Source organism: Coenobita brevimanus, chromosome 114, assembly GCF_032717465.1.
Source record: "Coenobita brevimanus isolate Jiangsu-jjx chromosome 114, ASM3271746v2, whole genome shotgun sequence".
Taxonomy (NCBI): domain Eukaryota; kingdom Metazoa; phylum Arthropoda; class Malacostraca; order Decapoda; family Coenobitidae; genus Coenobita; species Coenobita brevimanus.
The window spans coordinates 477,754-502,159 of NC_137067.1; the positions used below are offsets into that span (position 1 = coordinate 477,754).

The 24,406-nt window shown below is 41.1% G+C and overlaps 1 protein-coding gene across 1 annotated transcript in view; it reads right to left on the minus strand.

The window, feature by feature from the left end:
• Positions 1-717: 717 nt before the first annotated feature.
• LOC145418431 (uncharacterized) overlaps positions 718-24,406 on the minus strand; it is a 32,165-nt gene continuing 8,476 nt past the window's right edge. The window contains exons 4-13 of the mRNA XM_080286849.1: positions 13,842-14,015; positions 13,208-13,519; positions 12,367-12,599; positions 9,015-9,182; positions 8,603-8,744; positions 6,751-6,963; positions 5,101-5,227; positions 4,451-4,669; positions 2,964-3,055; positions 718-921 (exon numbers count right to left, since the gene is read on the minus strand). Of these exons, the coding sequence (XP_080142975.1) occupies positions 718-921; positions 2,964-3,055; positions 4,451-4,669; positions 5,101-5,227; positions 6,751-6,963; positions 8,603-8,744; positions 9,015-9,182; positions 12,367-12,599; positions 13,208-13,519; positions 13,842-14,015 (1,884 nt within the window). The remainder of the gene's footprint in view (positions 922-2,963; positions 3,056-4,450; positions 4,670-5,100; positions 5,228-6,750; positions 6,964-8,602; positions 8,745-9,014; positions 9,183-12,366; positions 12,600-13,207; positions 13,520-13,841; positions 14,016-24,406) is intronic.

The window sequence follows — 24,406 nt, forward strand, 5'->3', positions numbered from 1 at the left end:
ATTTCCTGGAGCCATGACTCAATTGTCCAGTTCTCTCAGATGAAACCTGGCAAGTAATACAGTCTCTGCACACAGGGAAACTATATAGAGGATACCATACTGAACACTGCCATCTCTCATGCTACAGTATCAACATAAAACTACAAAGATCATATTGACACAGGTACCATACTTTCTAACACATTTGGCCTATCTACATATATGACACCTAGATAGTTTATATTAACACAATACTGTCACTCACAATACATTATCTGCATTAAAAAAAAAAAAAAACATAGATCATATTATCACAAATACCATCTCTCGTAATACATCACCTACATAAAAGAAAACTAAGTAGATGATATTAACACAGTACGGTTCCATCTCTTTCATTATTTAATCTACATGAATGAAAACTCCACAGATCATACTGACCACATTACAGTACCATTTCTTATAATACATATATGACACCTAGATAGTGTGGATCATATTAATAATGTACTATTTCTTCTAATATATCATTATCATCATCATCAATACTCAGACCTCCTTTCCCATTCCAAGGTGGGATGAGATAGCGTCCAGAAAATATATATATATATATATATATATATATGCAGTGAGACAATAACCAAAGCTTGTCCAGTTGAATGAACCACATTCATTCACTCACCATTCAAACCCCCATACCCCTTGGTTCCTCCACCATCAGGCTTCCATTCCTCCAACTTATCCCAAAAACTCCTTGCAGATGCCAATGGTCTTCTTGAAAAATGATGTAGGAGCCACACCATCCTTGGGCTTGTGTCCAGCCTCGGAATGTGGGTTGTCTGCCATAAACTCTAGATCATCCTCTCGGGCGGAATACCTGCGGCGATCAGGAAGTACACCGTGCTTGCCAGTAAGCCAGTAAGTGTCCATAACTCCGTGGCCCTGGAAGGTTGGTGGGTTTATTATTATTATTATTATTATTATTATTGCTATTACTATATTATTATTATTATTATTATTATTATTATTATTATATCATTAGGGATAAGTGAGGCTGGTCACTCTCATCTTAATGTCAGGACCAACTGCCTAACCCCGGGCTCCTACGCTCCTCATGGGCTACGTAGAATTGGATAATGCATGGATGGATTATATCATCACTCATCATAAATGTCAGGACCAACTTGCCTAGCCTTCAAAAACGAAAACAACGAAATATATACAGGGAGTCCCCAATAAACGAATCCCCAATATACAAAAATTTGAAGGTACGAAAGTGAAAAATATAGGACAAATTCTCCTATATGAAAGGCATATATATCGATGGTGCAAAAAGTGCTATGAGAAAATTATTCAAATTTCACGCACGAGTGACCGCAGTGCCACTATCGTGTATGGCAAGACAATCAGCAACCTCTGCTTCGTCCCAGTCTGTTCCCACTCCCCAGCTGTGTAGTGCGTGCCATTTGTACTCCGAGAATCATTCCCATCTTGCATCATGCCACCCAAGCGTCCTTCACTTTCATCATCATCTGTGGAGCTTCAAGAAGCAACACCCAACCCTGACGCTGGAGCGCAAGCTGGAAATTATGAAGAGGCACGAGGAAGTGAGATCGGGCCTCACCTGTATATACTGTACAGTACTGTTTTCAATTTTTTACTCAGTAATTTGATAAATAAACAACCGCTTAAAGTTCATTTTAGATTTTATTAACATTTCTACTATAGATTTAAGATCTTACAACCAGCCTAACAGATTCTGGGGGGCTCCTGGAATGCATCTCCTCATTTTCTTAAGTTTCTCATGGGGAAAAATGCTTCAGTATACAAAAGATCTATATACGAAAGATTTTAAAGGTACCAGTACCTAACCCTTTCGTTTATCGGGGACTCCCTGTACTGTATACTGTACAGTGATGCCCCGATATATGATACCCCTAGATGCAATATGCCGGCTTAGCGATGGGGGTAGAAATACCACCATACCCTGCCTAACAATGGCTAAACCCTAGTTTAATGACGGGTTTTGATCTTTTTTACTGATTTTGGTGATATTTTTGACTAAAATTGTGTGTTTAGGTTGATTTATAAACGTATAGACTTGGATTAAGGCGTTTTAGCCATAGGTGGGGTGAACATTTTCATTTTGGGGTTCAGTTTACTAAGCTTGATTTTTTCCAGACTTGTATTTCATGATTTTGAGATTTTATTTATTGGTTTTAATGAGTTTTTTACAGGTGTTAGGCTTAGGTTAGCTTCCTTTACAGCTGTCAGACCATTTGGTGTGACTTTAATCTTGTTTTTGGACTCATTTGGGTGGGTTTTGGACTTGGTTGGGGGGGGGAAACCCAAGGCTGATAAATGCTTCCTATTACTTTACATGTTAAAAGTACCCCGATATACGATATCCCGCTTAACGATGGGGCTTTACCTAACCAATACTGGACGTTGTTAAACCAGGGTATACCTGTGTATCCATCCAAACATCATCCAATCCTACTTTGCCCCATGAGGAATGTAGGAGCCCGGGGCTAGGCAAGTTGGTCCTGACATTTAATATGAGTGACCAGCCTCACTCATCCCTGAGTGGCATTACATGAATCCTTACATAGAATATACCTGTGTGTATACAGTATATTGTGCCTCCCCTTCACATTTTCTCCCGAAATACTTGGGCAGCTGGGAGCTCCCATGAACTCACACTCTCTCCCCCACAATGCAGAACCTCTGCTTATCAAAATTCATTTATCCCCAGAACTACTACTCTCTGGAATTCACTTCCTGGGAGTTGCGTCCCACATACATTTAATCCTCTCAATTTTAAATCCAGTTGTTATAAGTATTTTATGAATGGAGGATGCCTTTAGGCACATGGACTTATTTTTTTTCCTTTGTTTTTCCTTCCTCCATTCATTATCGAAAAAAAAAAAAAAATATATATATATATATATTCTATTTACTTACTTATTTCTTTATATTCTCACCTTAATCTCCAGTTCTCCTCTCAGTTTAACTATGAAGCCACCCACTCGATCAAGTGCATCCTTGGTGTCTTGGGAAATGTGAATCTTGAAAGCTGTTATGAAAAATAAATGAAATTAATCTGTCCATTGCAACACCCTTTAATCCTCTAAGGGGTGGCACAAATAAATCGCCTCCATATCGTCCCGTCCTCTTCCATATCCCTGCCCCCCCTCCAACTCACACACCCCTCTGTCTTATATCTCTCCATTCCATCCCTCCACCTCATCCTTGGTCACCCACTCCACCACATCCACATAACACACTTCTAACCAGTCTCTCATTCTCCATCCTTTCCACATGGCAAACCATCTCAGAATATTTTAACATTTTTTCATGCTTTCAGATTCAAAACAGCTTCAAAAAGATACATCATACCACAATTGGCCTAATACTTATGGGGGGACGGGGAAGTGTTCTTATTTTGTTTTTCTATTTATCTGTGTTTAGCCAGACACCATAATCCTATGAGGGGTGGCCGTTTGTCTTTGAGTTAGCTAATTTACAGGAAGGGACACTAACCCTCTGCCAACCAACTTGTTGACACTCAGGGAACACGTGTGGGTTGGTTATGTGGTTACCACCCACCACTGTAAATGGTTTTCTGACTTACAAGAAACAATTTGGCTTGTCACTCAGTGTAAAGCCACCTGAAAAGGAAAGAAGGGTAATATAAAGCGACAGGAAAGATGGGAGAAATAGGGACAGAGGATTGCAGACACAGAAAGAGAATTATAAAGGTGCGGGAAGAAGTAGGCAGCACTACATCTGCTGGGTGGAAATGTACTGGCCATTTTTTTTCCAGGTGTATTTAATTCTTTTAGGGGAAAAGTCTGGCACTGCTGAAAGGCAACTTTCATGACAGTTTCAAAGTAGTATCCATTCTTTCTTCCTTTCTTCCTTCCCTCCCTTCCTCCCTCCTGCTTTACTTTCCTTATCTTTGACTCATAGAAGACTGTATTGTAGTTACATTATTTCTCACCCTATAGCAAACAGCCATAAGAGAACATGTAGGTATGTTGAGGGACTTCTTTTGCACTTATTTGTACTTCTCAATACTATTTTGTATTCTTTGCTATAGTTTGGTACCCATTTGTATTTTTCTACCTTCTTATTTACCTCCCTACTGCTATCCCTTTCCTGCCTTCTCTCCCTTTCTTCCTTTCATCCATTCTGGTACTCCTTTCATTCACCCTTTCCCTATCATTCAACCTTCTTCCCATTTCCCTGCTGCTCCACTCCCTCTCCCTTTTTCCTTCATCAATTCCTATCAAAATTCAACTTCCTCTTGAGTTACATAATCCCATAAATTCATCATTGGCAGCCAAATTGACATGATTGCCAAATAAACCACAGTATAAACGTTATCTTCCTTCATCCAGTTTTAACTCCCATTCCCTTGCTTTAGTTTCCCTTCTCCTCTCACAAAGTCAACTTCCTTTTTACTTACGCAAGCCAGTGGACTCAATTTTTGCCGCCAAGTTGACTGAATCCCCAAACAGACAATATCTCGGAGTCTTTGTTCCAATAACTCCAGCAACGGCAGGGCCTGTGTGGATGCCTATTCGAATCTTGAGTCTCTCGCCGGGCATGTGAGGGATTACGAAATTCTCAGTGCCGTGGAGAAGGTCAATGGCCATGGCAGAGATTTCTTCTGCGTGGTCTTTGCCTGGTGGATATATTGATTAGATAGGCACATTAGGTAGACAGACAGATTAGATAGATAAAGAGAATTACTGGTTGGTAGGTATATAAAAATATAGATGAAGACTATATCCTTACTGTATTGAACCTGGTTACCCTGAACTTCAGCTATATCAGCCTCTGTGAGCCTTCTGAACATCCTTCAAATACTGTATATCAAACAGCAGTTGGTCTATCAAGGTAATGCTGCCACTAGACCAAACAGATCTAAATAAAGGGTAATTTTTGTTGTTTTTTCCCTTCTTGACATGTGACATGATACTGAAGGAGTGGATGATGAGAAAGAGGATCTCTGTGCCCATCTTTCCTTCACTCCTTCCTCTTGCTTTCCCCCTGTCCCATCATCTCTCTCTCCCTGCTGCCTTCCCTCCAACCTTCCCTTCCTTCTCTTCTTACCTTCATCCCGCATATGCAGGCCTGAAGCCACCATGTATGCATCACCAATTGTCTCAATCTTGTACACATCATAACAGTCGATGCGAGAGTCGAACATCTTGTACAGCACATTCATTAGTGAGATTACCTGTGATTAGAAGCTAATTTCAGCTAGGTTACATAAGATTAGGTTCATTTTGGTTTAGTTTAAGTTAGGTTAAATTTTGCTTAGTTTAAGTTTGGTTTTTGTGCCAGTCTTCAAGGGAGGAGATAGGGAAGATCCACTCAATTACAGACCTGTATCACTTACTAGTATTGTTTGTAAAATCTGCGAGAAAATTATTAGAAAAAGATGGATAAAGCATTTGGAAGAAAATGAAGTGATAACACCAAGACAATTTGGTTTTAGGGAAGGGAGATCATGTGTTACTAACCTATTAAGTTTCTACAGTAGGGTAATAGATGTCACACAAGAGACAGAGGGATGGGCAGATTGTTCCTGTCTTGATCTCAAGAAAGCATCTGACAGAGTGCCCTGTAAGAGACTGCTAAAGACCTTTGGAGGGATGCATGGGAAACTATTAAAATGGATGGAAGATTATTTGATAAGAAGGCAAATGAGAACAGTTATAAGAAACAAGGTGTCACAGTGGAGAAATGTGACTAACAGAGTTCCCCAGGGCTCTGTCCTAGCCCCAATAATGTTTTTGATATATTATGTACTGTATATGATTTGCCAGAGGGTTTGAATAGTTATATGAATATGTTCACAGCTGATGCAAAAATCATGAAACATATTGAATGTACTGATAGTTGTAAAAAACTTCAAGAGGACCTGGACATACTCCACAGCTGGAGCCAGACTTGGAAAATGGATTTTAATGCATGAAGTGTCATGTACTAGAAATGGGAATGAGTGACAAAAGACCACACTGGACAAAAAAAATGGGCAATGAGATAATTAGTAAAAGAAAAGCTGAGAAAGACTTGGGAGTGATTATTCAGGATGACTTGTCACCAGAAAAGCATATAAACAAAATCATTGGAGGCACTCATGGATTACTGACCAACGTGAGAGTGGCTTTTAATTATATGGACAAGGAAATGCTGAGGGAGTTGATAGTGACCATGATAAGACCAAGACTAGAGTATGCAGCTGTGGTATGGTCACCTCATTTGAAGAAGCATATTGATAAACTGGAGAGGGTTCACCGGATGACACCAAGGATGATACCGTGCTTAAGGGAACTGACCTACGAGGAGAGACACGAAAAATTGAAGTTACTAACACTGCGCGAGAGAAAGGAAAGAGGTGACTTGATCACGATATTTGAAAATGTAAGAGAATTGGAAAGGGTGGATAGAGAGGATCTTGTGTTGGATGATGGAAGAACAAGAGGTCATGGCTTCAAGTTAAGGAAAATTAAATGTCTGAATGATCTTAAAAGGTTCAGTTTCCCAAATAGAAGCATAAGTATTTGGAATGACTTAGATGAAGAGGTGGTGCAGGCAAAAAACATTCATGTGTTTAAAAAAAGACTAGATAAATGTAGATATGGAGACAGGACAACACAAGCTTAGCTCAATTCCTGTATACAGTACTACAAATAGGTAAATACACACACACACACACACACACACACACACACACACACACACACACACACACACCTGCATAGGTGTGCTCTGATATGCCAGCTCAGAAAATCCCACAATATCACTGAAGTAAATAGTGATAGAGGAATAGGTCTCGGCTGCCACTGTCTTGTGTATTCTCAGCTGCTGGGCGACACTTGTAGGAAGCATTTGGTAGAGTAGCTTGTCTGATCTTTTCTTCTCAAACCGTAACTCATGGGTCTTGTGCAGTAGCGTTTCAGAGAAGGCCTGAGGGAGAGAGTTGGATACTGATGTGATAAATAGACTAGGAAAGGAAAAAAAGAAAAGAGCAGGCAGAGAGAGAGAGAGTGTGTGTGTGTGTGTGATGGCTCCACCCTTCATTTCCCGCAGCACCCTGCTCAGCAGTTACTTCAACAAACAAGGGATGAGGCTATGGCACACCTAATGTCTGACTTGGCTCATATCTCTGGTTGGGGTAAAAGTAGTCTTGTTTTTTTAATACATCAAAAACTCAGTTCTTATCTATCAACCCAACACCATCTTCCACTGGAGTACCCTCTAAGTTCCAATAATATTCATCTTAATCCTGCATCATCTTTAAATATACTTGGGGTTTCATTCTCTCGGGATTTATCTTGGAAAGAATGATTGCCTCTCTTGTAAAATCTGCTTCTGCGAGATTAGGTTGCTAAGCCAACTCCGTTCTTTCTTTACTCCTCCACAGTTGTATACTTTATCTTTCTACTGCCAGATGCCTTTGCTTTATGCATGGGTTTTATTCGCCCCTGTGTAAAGTACAACTCTCATGTGTGGGGAGACTCACAACATACAGCTCTTCTCAACAAGGTGGAGTAAAATGCTTTTTATCTCTAACTCTCCTCCTCTTACTGGCTCCTTTCACCTCTGTCTCTTTGCCTCACTGTTGCATCTTTATCTCTTTTCTGTCACTATTTCAATGGTCACTGCTCCTCTGAACCGTCTCCTAGCATCCCCCCACCACTGCATGGGGCGCATAACACTAATCTAGCAACAAACTCTCATCCCTTTTCCTGTACAACTCTCTAATGCAAGAGTTAACCATTGCTCCCAATCCTTCATATATGCAGCAGGTCATCTCTGGAACTGTCTTCCTTTGTCTGTATTTCCAACTCCCAATGATCTCCAGTTTTTCAGTCGCAGTGTGTCCAGCCATCTCAAAAGATTCGAATCTTGAATTTGGCTCTCTGTTATCATGTTTGTGTTTTTTTCCTTGGAGGGAACAATTTGCAGGTTCCTGGCCTTTGGTTCCTTCTTCCTTGTATAGGAAAAAATAAAGAAGAAGTGCTGTAGAAAAGCTGTAAAGCTATAGCAGTTTCTTTTTCTGTCGGTAAGCTATGAGAAAAAAGCTGCAAAGGGCTGAAAATCTGGGCCAGGTTAAGGTGAAACATCTATAGGATGAATATGCAAGGAGAAATTGTAAGTGACTCCACATAGAACAATAGTGATGGAAGAAATAGTGAGGTTAAAGGAAGGAACATATGGTGAGGAAGTTTGTTGTACTCATCTGCAAAATCCTACTGATCATACAAATGAGGCTGAATATGCGCTGCATAGCACTTTCTCATGACCAGCACCATATTGTACAGTTAATCTCAACTGCAGCTCAACATTCAAGGTAGGGAGATACCACATTTACTATTCTATCTAACTCTGTTTATTGCCAGACTCCTTAATCAAATTGCATCCATATCCTCCTGTCCTCTGTCATCAGACTGCCCTTTCTGCGACTCACACCCCTCTCACTCAAATACAGTACAGTACTTCCCCACCCTATTCATCCATTTCATCGTTGGTTGTCCCTTAGTGAAATGGCAATTTTATGCTTATTTAAAGTAAACAGAGCATAGAATAGTGACCTTCAACTGACCTGCAGAGTTCTAGTGATCATACGAACAAGGATGATGATGACAGGAGAAATAATAAGGACAACTGCTAGTAGAGCGATGCCAATGACCACATGGCTGTTAGATGCTTGTACTTCTTTAACGATGGTTTGTTCAATGGTTTTCCTGTAGATAGATAGATAAAGAGAGAGAGAGAAATACATACAATGTACTGTATGTGGAAGATGACCACCTACCTATTAGATGCTTGTATTTCTTTAACATTGGCCCCTTTGATGGTCTTCCTTCATAGTGTCATTCATAATCAATTACTTATAAAGACCAACATGCTTACATGTGTAGGCCTTGGTACCTTATTCTTTAAAAAATAAGAATAATAATGACTCTACATTTGGCTGTCAACTGAGCTGAAAAATGAATGCACTTTAATCTTACCTAATCTCATACTGTATTTTCTGAAGAGCATCTAGGTACCCCAACATAGCGTAGAAATATTCGGTGGCCTTGTCAAAGTCTGGCTGGATCTTCTCCCGCCCAAGGATCTCCAGCCGGCGTCGTGTAATGTTGGAATACCAAGGATAGTCATTCTGAAGCGCTCTGTACCTGTAGTGAGACCAGTATCATTTGTCATCATCATTATGATCCGTTGGGTCTGGTTAGTACTTGGATAGGTGACCGCCTGGGAACACCAGATGCTGTTGGCATCCCTACGTGTCAAGTGGGGTTGGTGGAGGATTAGTGCCCCTCCCTGTAAAACAATTAACTCTAAGCCCTTGGCCACCCCGTCTCGGATACATGGTGTCTGGCAATGAATGAATGAGAATGAATGATTATGATCCAGACCTCTTTTCCTACCTGAGGGTGAGGTGAAGTTGGTTCCAGAGAGAGAAAAAAAATAAGAAGATTCTCACCAACCAGAAGTCTGCCGAATGAAGTGAATCACATTCTCATTCACTCATCAGTCTCCATTAATGGTGTTTATTTTGCCATAATATTTATGAATGTGACAATACTGTATAATATATTTTTCTTCATTCAAACTTGGCCATTCTTGAGAAAGATGCCTTCGTACAGTTGCATCAGTATGACTACTCTTTTCACCTTAAGTTGGTGCAGATTTTCATACTTATGCAGGCTATTGCTTGTAGCACAGTGGCAGAATAAGACAGTACTATGACACTGCATTCTTTCTGCACCACTTCATGACTAGCATAGTTTTCTAGTGTTAATCTGTTGTTACAACTCAGCATTCAAGGTGGAAAGGCGGCCAAGTCAGAGTAAAAAGAGTGATGACTGCTGCATATACAGGTGACCCCCTACTTTTGTGGAGGTTAGGGGACACAAACCTCCGCGAAAGTGGATTTTCCGCGAATAATTTCTGACCCCCCTAGGCCCATGCCATACACAAAGAAATAACACCTGGAAGGCACATAAATCAATTTCAACACCTCAAAACATCCTAAACAATCACAAACAAACCCTATTCAACACAAAATAACAGTAATTGGTAATGTTCTCACCTACCTTTCAGACTCTTGGTCATCCTCGACTTTGGCAAAAGCTTTGCCATTGCACTTGACATCTCAAAGGCTTTCGACCGAGTCTGGCACAAATCTTTAATTTCCAAACTGCCCTCTTACGGTTTTTATTCATCCATCTGTGCCTACATCTACAGCTTCCTCTCAGGTCATTCTATAGCCGCTGTTGTAGACGGCCATCGTTCTTCTCCTAGATCTGTTAACAGTGGTGTTCCTCATGGCTCTGTCCTATCACCAACTATCTTCCTTTTATTCATCAATGATCTTCTGAGCTGTACATCTAACCCTATCCACTCATACGCTGACGACTCCACCCTTCACCTTTCCATTTGGTTCCCGCAATGCCCATCTCAGCAGTTACTTCAACAAACAAGGGATGAGGCTATGGCACACCTAATGTCTGACTTGGCTCGTATCTTCGACCGGGGTAAAAATAATCTGGTTGTTTTTTATGCATCAAAGACTCAGTTTTTGCACCTATCAACCCGACAAAATCTTCCACAGGTATTCCCACTTAAAAAAAAATGGCTTTGCAGAGGCGGTGGTCAGGCAATGACTGAGACCAGGTGAGAGGCGCGAGGGATGAGCACGGGACAGTGGGCAGGGGACGACAGGAGACAGCTTGTTTTCACTTAGGAACAAACCAACGCCGTGAAAGAGCCCATGATAACTGGGGCTTCACCCACGAAAGTCGGATCCTCTCCTATAAAAATCCGCGAACGTGGATTCTGCGAAAGTATGGGGTCACCTGTACATGGAAAGTCCCTCAGTTCCTTCCTGTCCCCTAAAATGAGAACGGTAGATTAACAGTTGAACATATGCTGCTCAAGAAATGCTGTGTAGTTAATGGAGAGCCTTAGTACCTGAATTGTCATTTCTGCCACAACACTATGAAAAATAAGCTTCAAAAGGACAAATCTGGGCCAGGTTTAGGGTTTCACTCTCTCAGGGATCTATCATGGAAAGATTATATTATTTTTCATGCATGAAAATTTAAAGTCAGGGAGTGAGAGCAGTGGAGATGGGACTGCAGAGGAATGAATGTGGAATACAGAGAGTGGATAGGATATGAAAGAATGTGATTTGTGAAAGATGTGGAGTGAGGAAGTCTGTGGACACCAGAATTGAAGAGAGTGTACTGAGATGGTATGGTCATGTGGAGAGAATGGATAACAATATAGCAAAAAAGGGACATCTGAGAGAATCTGAAGGAGGGAGGAGGTGAGGTAGGCCAAGGAGAAGATGGAGGGCTGTGGTGGATGAGTGTGTGAGGAAGAGAGGTATGGAAGTCACTGAGGCTAGGGGACTGACAAGAGATCAAGCCGGCTGGGTGAATGTTGTGAGAAGAAGTGCATGATCAGGGATTTGGCACCCCTTTTTTAATGTTACAGTGTTGGGATTGTCTCTATTGGATGCGTTTATGTGAAGCTACAGAACATGGTGAAAGTTTTTGGTGAATCAGATTGAGCCAGGATTCTGGAGGCTTGAATGATGAGTGAATGGAAGCTTGGCCCATTGAACTGGGTAGTCATGGGCTGTCTGGGCATTGCAGCTCCTCACCCTGTCCTAGAGTGGGAAAGGAGGTCCAGATGATGGTGATGATGATGATATATTACCTCTTTTGTAAAATCTACTTCAGAGAGATTAGGTGTACTAAGCTGACTCTGTGCCTTCTTTACCCCAACACACTTCTTGACTTTATACAGGAGTTTTATTTGCCCCTGTGTTGAGCACAACTCCCAAGTGTGGGGAGGCTCCCCACATACAGCTTATTTCAGCAAGGTGGAGCAAAGACTTTTCACCTCATTAACTCCTTGTGTTACTGATTCCCTTCAACCTCTGGCTTTGCTACCTTGTTGCTTCTGCATCTCTTTTCTGTCACAACTTCAGTGATCACTGCTACTCTGAACTGTCTGCTTGCATCCCTTCACCTTTACAGCAGGCATGTAACACTTAGCTTGCAGCAAACTCTCATCCCTTTTCTGTCCAGCCTTCTAATGCAAGATGTAACTGTTACTCCCATTCCTTCATGTGTGCAATGGGTGAGCTCTGGAACTGTCTTCCTCTGTTTGTGTTTCCTACTGCCTATGACCTCCAGTCTTTTAAACAATGTATCCAGTCAACTCAAAATGAATGTATCTTGAATTTGGCTCCTGCAGGGAACAATCTTGCAGGTTTCTGGCCTTTGGGTCCTCCTTCCTTGCATTAAAAAAAAAAAAAAAAAAAAAAAAACCCTGCATAATACATACCTTGTTCCTATCCAGAAGGCAAAATTCTGGGAGGCATTCAGGAAATCTTGACCCAAGGCATCATTGGTGACAAAAGCAATGTATGAACTCTGGTCCAGGTCTCCACGGCCAAAATACTGCTCACCAAAAACCATAGAGATTCCGAGATGTTCTATGGCACGAATCATGTTTTTGTATGCTAGCAGAGGACGCCACACTCCTGATGCATCCTTTTCCTTGATCTCACGTGTTAGCTGCAGCAGGAAGGGTAGATTTAGTGGTGGTGGTGGTGGTGATGAAAAACACGCACATACATTTTTTTATATTTGGGGCGTCGGATATCACAGTCTTATGACATTGATGATGATGTTGATAAAAATTTAAGATTATCTATCATTTGCTGAAGCCTTGATCAAATAAGGGGTAGCCACAAACAGATTACCTGTACATTGCCCTGTCCTCTGCCATTTGATTGCCCTCCCTCCGACTCACACTCCAGTCTCCCATTTAATCTCCATCCCTCCATCTCATCCTTGGTCTCCTGCTCCTCCTCCTTCCCCTCCACCTAACTCACGTACACTTTTTTAGCCAGTCGCTCATTCTCATCATCCCCACATGGCCAAACCATCTCAGAGTAGTAGTAGTAATTTTTCTTAACACTTTTGGTTGCATCAACATGAACACCACCTGATGATAATGACTAATTATAATAAGAAGTAGAATTCAAACACCAGATGAAAAAAAAAATAGGGTTGGCTCTGTTATTAAATGCACTTCCAGCTTCAGTAATCAGGGTGCTGAATTTTGAGCTTGTAATGAGGAGGATATATAGATAAATAAAGAGGTAAATAAACCCCCATACCTGGTCTAAGAATATGTAGTTTGCCCTGTTATAGAAGGCAATTCCAGCTTCGATATTTGGAGTGTCAAATTTTGTGATCTTGTCCCTGAAATCATCAAGGCGAATACGAAACAGGATCTTATTCTGAAACAGCTGGTCATCGATCCTGAAGGCTGGCCACTTTAGGTTTTCAATGAGGGAGTTGGTGTAGGCGAAATGTTCAGACAGATTGCGGCGGATGATTGAGCCGTTGGTGAAGAGGTAAAAGGCAATCTCAGCCCTTTCAGACTGTAGTGCCTCCGTGACATTGCCCAGGCCTGTGCTGATTTGAACCTGAAGGCGAGAAATAAAATAAAATGTTTTTGTCACCTGAATTTTTTTTGGAACATCATTTGTAAATCACACAAAATGTGTGTGTGTGTGTGTGTGTGTGTGTGTGTGTGTGTGTGTGTGTGTGTGTGTGTGTGTGTGTGTGTGTGCACACACCTTGCTTTTTTTTTTTTCCTTGCTTTCTCTCCATTCTCATTTTTTTCCTCACCTGGTCAGTAGTCTCCTGCATGTCGTTCTGGTAATCCAAGATGCTAACCATGTTGCCTTCTGTCCATTACCCATTTTTCCTCACCTTGCTTTCTCTCCATTCTCTTTTTTTCCTCACCTGGTCAATAGTCTCCTGCATGTCGTTCTGGTACTCCAAGATGCTAACCATGTTGATAGAGTTTTGAATGATAAGTGCCATGATAGGAACAAATGGCAGTAACAGCATCTGAATGAGGTGAATTTGCTTCCCTTTCCCTGTTGTTGGATCGAGCCCACAAATTCCAGTCTTTACCTGGGAAAAAAAGAAAATAGATTCTTTTTATGGACACATACACACATTTCAAGAGGCCACAAGTAAGATTCATAAATTTAAGGATATGTATGATAAAAGTGATTTGACACGCAGGACAGTACAAGCTTGACCCTTTCGTGTAATGATACAATTAGATAAGAACACACACACACACACACACACACACACACACACACACACACATCTTGAAGGATATCAAGAAATATAGTTTTCCTTATAGATGTATAGACCTGTGGAATAGTGTGTACAATGAGATCATCCAGTCTAAAAACTTAAACAAGTTTAAAGCCAAATTTGACTTATTGAGAAACAGAGACGGGACCCCACGAGCATAGCTCATTTCCTGTATATCACAATTAGGTAAATTAGGCAAATACATATGACGCTACAAGCAATGAGAGTTACAAAAAGAGTCTAAATTACAAAAAGGGCAATTATCATGACCTGAAAAAGTACCTCTTAGAAACAGATTGGGAGGCAGAATTTAGAGGACAAGGTTTAAATATTATGTATAGAAAATTCTGTGATCTTTATGAAACAGGAGTCCAAAATTACATCCCACAGCACAGAGGAACAGAAATGAAAACAAAGAAATGGTTTAATACAGAGTGTAAAAAAAGAAAAAGAAAAAAGACATGCTGTAGAATAGATACAGAAGACATAATAGTGACAGGGCATATTACAACTATAAACAGGCAAGAAATGATTATGCAAAGATAAGGAGGGAGGCTCAGAGACAGTTTGAGGAGGACATTGTAAATAAAAGACAATTAACTCTAAGCCCTTGACCACCCCGTTTGGGATACATGGCGTCTGGCAATGAATGAATGAATCAACCTAGGCTTTTTTATAGCTACAGTACATCTGAAGTAAAACCAAAGTTAAAGATAAAATACAGTCCATTACAGATGAGGGGATCATCTAAACACAGGAAAAAGATATTTGTTAAGTACTAAATAAAAACTCAATCAGCTTTTACAAAAGAAAAAAAGTTTGAGAGATGATATGGAATATGCATCCCCACATGTATTACTAGATATACTATCTATCTATTGCCAGACGCCATAATCCTGTAAGGGGTGGCCATTTGACTTTGAGTTATTTGTTTTACGGGGAGGGGCACTAACCCTCCACCAACCCATTTGCTGACACGTAGGCAGACTAGATATACAAATATAACAAAAGAAGTACAGGAAGAGTTGCATAAATTGGACAAAGGAAAAGCAAATGGTCCTGATGGAATCTCAGGTTGGGTGTTACATGAATGTGCAGAAGAGCTAAGCAGACTATCTATCTATCTATCTATAGCCCGACGCCCTAATCCCGCAAAGGGTGGCCGCAGACAAAACGCCTCCAAGTCACTCTGTCACCCACCATTTGACTCCCCTCCCCCCAACTCACCCCCCCCTCCCTCATATACCTCTCAACTCCATCCCTCCACCTCATCCTCAGTCTACCCCTCCCTCTCCCTCCATCCACCTCACCTACATACACCCTCTTAGTCAGTCTTTCATTCTCCATTCTCTCCACATGTCCAAACCACCTCAGTGTATTTCTCCTAATCTTTTCAACCACATCCACATCTACCCCACAACGTTCCTTCACTTCTTCATTCGTCAACCTGTCCCTCCACGTCACTCCACATGCTCCTCTCAAGTAACTCATTTCCACTGCTCTCACTCTTGACTTGTTCCCCTCTTGCAAGGTCCACGCCTCGCTTCCATACGTCAGGGTAGGGATCACAATACCATCATACAGTGACTTCTTAACTTCCATACTCACCTCCCTATTTCTCATCACTGCTTTCAGTGTACCAACAACCTTTCTTGCCTGCTGTACCCTTTCACGTACTTCATCCCCCAAAGTTCCATCCTTACTCATCACACTACCCAAGTACTTGAATGCATTCACATTCTCCATATCCTCACCATCCAACCTCACTGCACACTCTGTGACTTCATTCCTCTCAAACACCATAACTTTACTTTTGTTTACATTAACTTTCAGCTTCCTCCTCCTACACACTGTCCCAAATTCATTCACCAAACTTTGAAGCTCCCATTCATCTTCACTCAACAATACTGTATCATCAGCAAACAGCAACACCAGAAGCTTCCAAATCTCACCCTCATTCATTAGGGCAACCCCCACATCCACTGCCCTACCTTGCACCTCCTTTACAACCCCATCCATATATATATTAAACAGCCATGGAGACATCACACACCCCTGTTTCAGTCCCACATTGAGACCATTGTATTTAATATTTAAAGAATCCTTAGGTCAAGGTAAACTACCTGACGTTTGGAAGAAAGCAACCATTGTTCCCCTGTTCAAGAAAGGGAATAGACAGGATCCACTCAACTACAGACCAGTATCACTGACCAGTGTTGTAGTAAGATACCAGAAAAGCTGATAAGGGAAGCTTGTGTAAAACATCTAGAAGAACATGGTATGATAACAGAGAGGCAGTTTGGTTTTAGGAAGGGAAGATCATGTGTTACTAATCTCCTAAGCTATTATGACAGAGTTACAGAAATATTACAGAAAAGAGAAGGATGGGTTGACAGGATACCACACCAAAGACTTTTATGGAAACTGTACCATCAAGGAGGTGTCCAAGGTAATCTCCACTGTTGGTTGTAGGATTTTCTCAGAAAAAGGGAAATGAGAACAATATTAAGGGGAAATTGCTTATCATGGAGGGAAGTGACCAGCAGAGTTCCACAGAGCTCAGTACTGGCACGAATTATGTTTTTAATGTATATAAATGATATAGACAGTAATATTGGAAATGGAAGCTATCTAAATATGTTTGCTGATGATGCAAAAATTCAAAGGAACACTACTGACAGATTCTTGCAAAGAGCTGCAAGAGGAATTGAACAAGCTTCATGAATGGAGCAATAAATGGCAAATGGAATTTAATGTGGATGTCATGTCATTAAATTTGGTAAAAGTGAGAAAAGACCAGATTGGGATTATAAGTTAGGAAGATCAACCCTGCACATATCAGAAAAGGAGAAGGACCTAGGAGTAATTATCAATAACAGACTATCTTCAGATTATCACATCAGTGAGAAGGTATAAAACATGTATACATTGCTTGCCAATATGAGAATAGCATTTACATACATAAATGAAGATATGCTGAGAAAGATAATAATATTCATCAGACCAACTCTGGAATATGCATCAGTAGTCTGGAATCATTTAAAAAAACACATAGATAAGATCGAACAAGTACAAAGGGCTGCTACAAGATAGGCACCAAGCTTAAGGGATCTAAGTTATAGAGAAAGATTGGAAAGATTGAATTTACCATTGATGCAGGAGAGGAGGAGAAGAGGAGAGATGATTATGCATTATAAATGCATCTCAGGGAAAGAGAAAATAGACATAAATGAATATATTCCATATGATGAAGCATCAGCAAGAGGACATTGCAAAAAACTGCATAAAAAGAGAGGTGATAAAGATGTAAGGAAATTCAGTTTCCCAAAAAGGGCAATTGATCAGTGGAATGCACTACCGAATGAAGTAGTGTGTGCCAAAACTATTCATAATTTCAAGGATATTTATGATAAACATGGTTTAATAGATGGGACAGTATGAGCTTGACTCATTCCTGTAAAGATACAGTTAGGTAAGAACAGTTAGGTACAATTAGGTAAGAACACACAGAGCTATATGTGATCTCCCGGTACTGTATTCGATGTTGCTTTAACAGTCTTCAGGTTTTGAGAGCATTGTGGTGTTGATGTGGATGTGATTGAAAGTGTTAAGAGAAATACTTTGAGATGGTTTGGCCATGTGGAGAGGATGGTGACTGAAAGATTGACTAGATGAGTGTGAGTAAGGGAGGTGGAGAGGGAAAGGAGGAGGGGAAGACAAAGGTAAGATGGAGGCATGAAGTGGAGAGATGTATGAGAGAGGGGGAGATGAGTTGGGGGGATGGCAGGCATGTGGCAGAGGACAGGATGCCATGGAAGCAATTTGTCTGTAGCCACCCATTATGGGATTAAGGCATCTGGCAATAGGTAGAGTATATATATATATATATATATATATATATATATATATATATATATATATATATATATATATATATATATATATTATGCTGACAGGAGTGAGATGGAGAAAAACAGGTTTTGGAGTGAGCTAGATGAAGCAGTGGGAGAAATGCCCAGGAGCTCTAAAGTGATGTAATGAGCAATATGAATGGAAGAGTAGGCATTGGTCCTGAGGATGACATAATGGGTTGTAACAGAGTACCAGGAGAAAATGATAATGGGAAGCGACTGAAGTTTATGTGTCGGGAAAGGAGTTTGTATATTTGTAACTGATATTTCAAACACAAAGATGCATAAAAATATACATGGTAAAGAGGAAATGGAGATTTTATTGGAGCTGGGGCGGTATGCTCAAATCTATGACCTCCACTTAAAGTTACTCTAATTCCCAACCAACATCCTTGCTGGGAGCTGGGATGGTGGGTCGTGCCACACACCTTCTTCAGCCAATACAGTTATATACAGTTAGTAATTGGACAGTGAAGACGAAGGGGAGCTGCAAGGCTTGGTGGATGAGTTTGGGAGAGTGTGTAAGAAACGGAATCTAAAGGTGAATGTTGGGAAGCGTAAAGTGATGGTCTTTGAGAGAGGTGAAGTCAGTGAATGTACAGCGAGGTTGGATGGTGAGGAATTGGAAAATGTGAGTACATTTAGGTTCTTAGGTAGTGTATTGAGTAAGGATGGAGGTTTGGGAGGTGAAGTGCTTGAAAGGGTACAGCAGGGAAGAAAGGTTGCTGGTTCTTTGAAGGCAGTGATAAGAAACAGGGAAGTGAGCATGGAAGTGAAAAAGTTACTACATGACAGTATTGTGATACCAACTCTAACGTATAGAAGTGAAGCTTGGACGTTGTTGGAAGGACACAAGTCAAGAGTGAGAGCAGTAGAAATGAGTTATTTAAGAGGAGCCTGTGGAGTCACATGGAGAGACAGGCTGACGAATGAGGATATAAAGGAGCGTTGTGGTGTGGATGTGATAGGAAGTGTTATGAGGAACACACTGAGGTGGTTTGGCCATGTGGAGAGGATGGAGGGTGAAAGACTAACGAAGAGAGTGTATGTGAGTGAGGTGGAGAGGGGAAGAGGGAGGGGGAGGCCGAGGATGAGATGGAGGGATGGGGTGGAGAGGTATATGAGAAAGGGGTGTGCGAGTTGGGAGCGGGGCAGTGAAATGGCGGGGGACAGGACGACGTGGAGGCGATTTGTTTGTGGCCACCCCAAACGGGGTTGAGGTGTCTGGCAATAGATAGATAGATAGAATTGGACAGTCGTGGGTGTGGCTACACTTTGTGTGTGTGTGTGTGTGTGTGTGTGTAGCCACATATCTTTTGATTAAAAAAAATAAAAAAATAGGTTACACTATGTTATGAAATAGAGGCATTGGTGTGGTAGAAAACGACCAGAATAACTTAATAAAAGGATTTATATATATATATATGAGGAAGGGGGGGTGAGTTGGGGGGAGGGGAGTCAAATGGTGGGTGACAGAGTGACTTGGAGGCGTTTTGTCTGCGGCCACCCTTTGCGGGATTAGGGCGTCGGGCTATAGATAGATAGATAGATAGAGATATATATATATTATTTTATTTATTTCAGAAAATAGTGCTAAATTTTTAATTAGAATATATATTTTCCACTACATGGATCTGTGGTTGATGCCAGACTGATCGGAGTCGGACGTAAACAAGAACATGGAGACTTGTTCACCAGCGAGCTCCATGTTCTTCATATGCGGCACCAGGAAAGCACTTTAAGCACAAAGAACAATGGAGGCATTTCAAATTTCAGCCACAACAAGCATCAGTGGGCCCTTTGCCTGACATACACCCAAACTGCATCTCATCAATAATATTCACGCATTCTCTCAGGGGCGTCCGCAGGATTTTTTTAAAGGAGGAGGGGCAAAATAAAAATTATACATATATGTGCTGCTATATCAAAATACTCCAAATAGGGATGCACATATCCTTAAATGAGTTACATGACTGACACCAAATGCATAAAGTGACAATGCATGAATCGGCTCAAATCACTCAGCCATCCTTCCCCCCCCCTCTGGACACCCATGCTTTCTTAAATCATACCTTCTAGAACTCTCTTCATTACCTTCATTGTCTGGTCTAAAAGCATTATGCTTCTATAATTTCCTCCTTTGGCATATTAATTAAGAACAGTAGTTGAAAACCTAACCTAACTGCAATAGGGAAATCATTACTTAAGTTACGACAATATACTGGATAATAACAAATAATGCACGTGCAATACAGCAACGGTATTAGTACGCAAGTTACTAATATGAATTATCAGGTAAGTTTGCTTTGGTAAATTTGGTTTGGTTTGGCTCTGGTTAGGTCAGTTAGGATAAGTTAGGTTACTCTGTCGTTTGGTTGGCAACTTGTGAAACTTGACCTATTTAGACACCATTCTTTTCTGTATGGCCTGGCAATTTTACTGTAATGATTGTAGGACATTAACTTGAAGCAGAGTTTTGTATGGTATTTTAATGGTTTTTACATGGATGGTGTTTGGTGTAGAATTAAATATAATTAAGGCAGCTTTACCTTGTGGTGAGTTTGCATAATATATATATGACTACCGGTATCTGTCTATCTGTCTCGCAGTATCTGGTCTTAATAATGCATGTACTGTTTGTGTTATGGCTCTGCTGATGGTTGGCTGAGTACACCCAAAATCATCACTACTACAGAGTTGCATTTTTCCTCTTGCTAGACATCTTAATATCAAGATCAATTTCAACTCAGCAGAGAGGTGTTTGGTCCTGGGTGTAGGGCTGGTTATGGCATCTCTGATCAAGTCATTCACAAACAAAATTCCACCATCATCCAGCCAATATCTTCTGATAAATTCACAATCATCAAATAATTCAAATGGGTTTTCTCTTTTCTTGAAAGTGCGCTGGCGCCTTTGTTGTTGTTCTGCCATAATCCCTGAGTAGATCATAAAAAGTTAGGAGTGGGTAGGTTGTACTCACGCTGTTCTGAGTACTCTTAACTTGGCCAGAACATTTATGATATCCTCTTACGACTTTACACCTTCTCTTAATTAAATTAGGACTTGTCTCCAGCTCATAGGAGGCTTAGAAGGTTTTGTGCATTGATTACCTGCTCATAGAGAGGTCGATGCTGGGAATGGTTGCTGATACGAGGACCGTGAGAGGACAGTGTGGAAGTCTGTCAGGTCATATGGTTGTGGTATGCAAGATCAAGCTGAGGGGAGTGAGGTGGACCAGTAGAGAGAGGAGTAGTCAGGGAGAAAGACCGAAAGTCGAGAAGCTTAAGATCAAAGAACATGCCAGATAAATACAGGACCAGAGTACAGTGGGGGAGGGGTTGGAATCAGTGAATTGGAATGAAATGGATCTGGACAGTCTGTGGAATGCATGTGGAGATTGCTTGGTTAGGAATGCTAAAGCGCTGTGTGGTGTGGCAGGGGTGACAACAAAGAACAAAGGTACGGTATGATGGGCTGAAGAGGTTAAGAGAGCAGTGGAGGAAAAGAGGAAGAAGTGGCTAGAGTGGTTACAGAACAGGGGTTCAATTGAAATAAGAACTGAATATATTTAGAGCAAGACGCACATAAAGAGACTATTGAAGATGAAAAAGAAGGAGGTAAATGATGATCTAGGAAGAATAATGAATGCAAATTACTCTGAACAAAGGAAGTTATTGTGGAAATAGATGCAGAAATGTAGAAGTGAGAGCAGAAAGAAATGTGAAAGTGTCAGGGATGTAAGTAATTGCTTATTAAGCCATGGGGATGAAGTAAAGACCAGATGGAAAGAATATTTTAAAAGCCTCAGAAATGGGAATAGGGAGAGCAGAGCCACTGTAAACATGATTGGTTCTGGGGGTGTGCAGAGAGGGAATGCAGTGATGGGAAACGTGGCACTTGCAGAGGTGAAGAACGCTGTGAAGCAACTGAAAGATGGGAAAGCAGCAGCTAGGGTTGATGAGGTGTATGCAGAGATGATTAAGTCTAGTGGAGAGAGAGGAAAGAAGTGCTTGTTGGAGATATGTAAGAAGCCATGGATGAGTGAAACTGTGCCAGCAGCGTGGAAAAAGGCAGTGATTGTACCCCTGTACAAAAATAAAGGTGAGCGAAGTGAACACAAGAATTATCGTGGCATAAGTTTATTGAGTGTGATAGGGAAGATATTTGGACGTATTATTATAAAGTAAGAGAGATATCGGAAGGCCTAGTGAATGATGAACAGGGTGGTTTTAGGAGTAGCAGAGGATGTGTGGATTATATATTTGCAGTGAGAGATAGTGGAGAAGGCTTGTGAGAAGGGCTATATGGCATTTATGGATCTGGAAGAAGCATACGACAAAGTAGACAGAGAAGGATTGTGGAAGGTTTTGCGCATGTACAGTATACAGGTGGGTCCCAATCTTACGAGCTAATTGGGAGCAAGGAATTTGCTCGTTAGCTGAATTCTCATTAAACGAAGTGAAGAACTTATGGGAAAAATAGGGTTAGGGAGCAAGGCCTTCGAACAACCTCCCCCCAAACCACCAAAACTGACTTTCTGATCATTTTAAGCTGGAATAAGGGATTATTAATATATACAAGAGGGTAATACACCTGAAATATAAAAACAGCATTAATATAAGCAGAATAACATAAATTAAAGGTAAAATAGGGATGGGGTGAACACCCAGCCAAATGACCTCCACTGACCACCAAGGCCTGTGGCAGACAATTTTAAGCAGGAATAAAGGGTTAATACACAGGAAATACAAATACCCTCGTCTCAGTTCTCGTACGTTGGGATTTGGGGGGATTTTACCTGCTCATTAAACAGGCGGTGGTGCAGATTTCAAGACCTCGTATTAGTGAAAAAGTTATTACATGACAGTATTGTGATACCAACTCTAATGTATGGAAGTGAAGCTTGGACATTGTTGGAGGGACACAAGTCAAGAGTGAGAGCAGTGGAAATGAGTTTGAGAGGAGCCTGTGGAATCACATGGAGAGACTGACAAATGAGGATGTGAAGGAGCATTGTGGTGTGGATGTGGATGTGATAGGAAGCATTAGGAGAAACACATTGAGGTGGTGTGGCCTTGGGGAGAGGATGGAAAGTGAGAGACTGATGAGGAGAGTGTATGTGAGTGAGGTGGAGGGGGAGAGAGGGAGGGGAAGGCCAAGGATGAGATGGAGGGATGGAGTGGAGAGGTACATGAGAAAAGGGGATGTGAATGTTTGGTGCAAAGAAATGTCCTAAGATTACTTTGGAGATCTAAGTGATTCCCTGCCAAAAGGCATCCAACTGGTCCTGAAAAACAAGGGAAACATGATTTCTTATTAATGAATGGCATTTCATAAACAAACATTGTGATATACTATGATTTCTGTGTTTTTTAATACCTTGTGGAGGGAGGTCCTAAGTCAGTTTTCAGTAGCTGTACCTTTTTCACCACTCTGTTGTTATCCATTCTCTTCACATGACCATACCATCTCAGTATGCTGTCTTCGATTCTGGTGTCCATAGATTTTCTCACTCCATATCTTTCACAAATCACATTATTTCATATCCCATCCACCCTCTGTACTCCACATTCATTCCTCAGCACTTTTCGTTTTCATGCCATGCCATAGTCTCACATCCATATGTTAAAGTTGGCACAAAACTCCTTCATGTAAGCCTCATTCAGCTGCAACACTCAAGCCTCTGTTTCCTATCAAGGTCTTCATTGCACAAGCTACTTTTCTTCTTTGTGTTACTCTACTTTCCACTTCTTTTGCACATTTTCCTCTCTTTTCTATCACCAATTCCAGTCTCACTCCATTCACTGTAACATCGCATTGGGAGTCACCTTCTCTCTCAGTAACCATCACCTTACTCTTTTCTACATTTACTCTCAAGGCACGATGCTCACAGGCCTAGACTCTGCACTAGCCTACCAAGTTATTGTCCAGTATTTGCAAGTAGTGCTGCATCATCAGCATACAACAACTTTGAGATATTCCATCCATTCTCATTCAATACCAATGCAATACACCTCTCCTTTACTCGTTTTTTTACTTCTCTCATCACCCCATCCATATATGTATTGAACAACCACGGGGGCATCACAGAACGTCGTCCTATGCCCGCACCGATCATGAACCATTCACTTAGATGCCCATTAACCACTACACATGCTTCACTACCATCGTAAACACTCTTGACGGCACCTAGCAGCTTATCATCTACACCGTACATGCGCAAAACTTTCCACAGTCCCTTTCTGTCCAATTTGTCGAATGTTGTTTCCAGATCTATGAATGCCA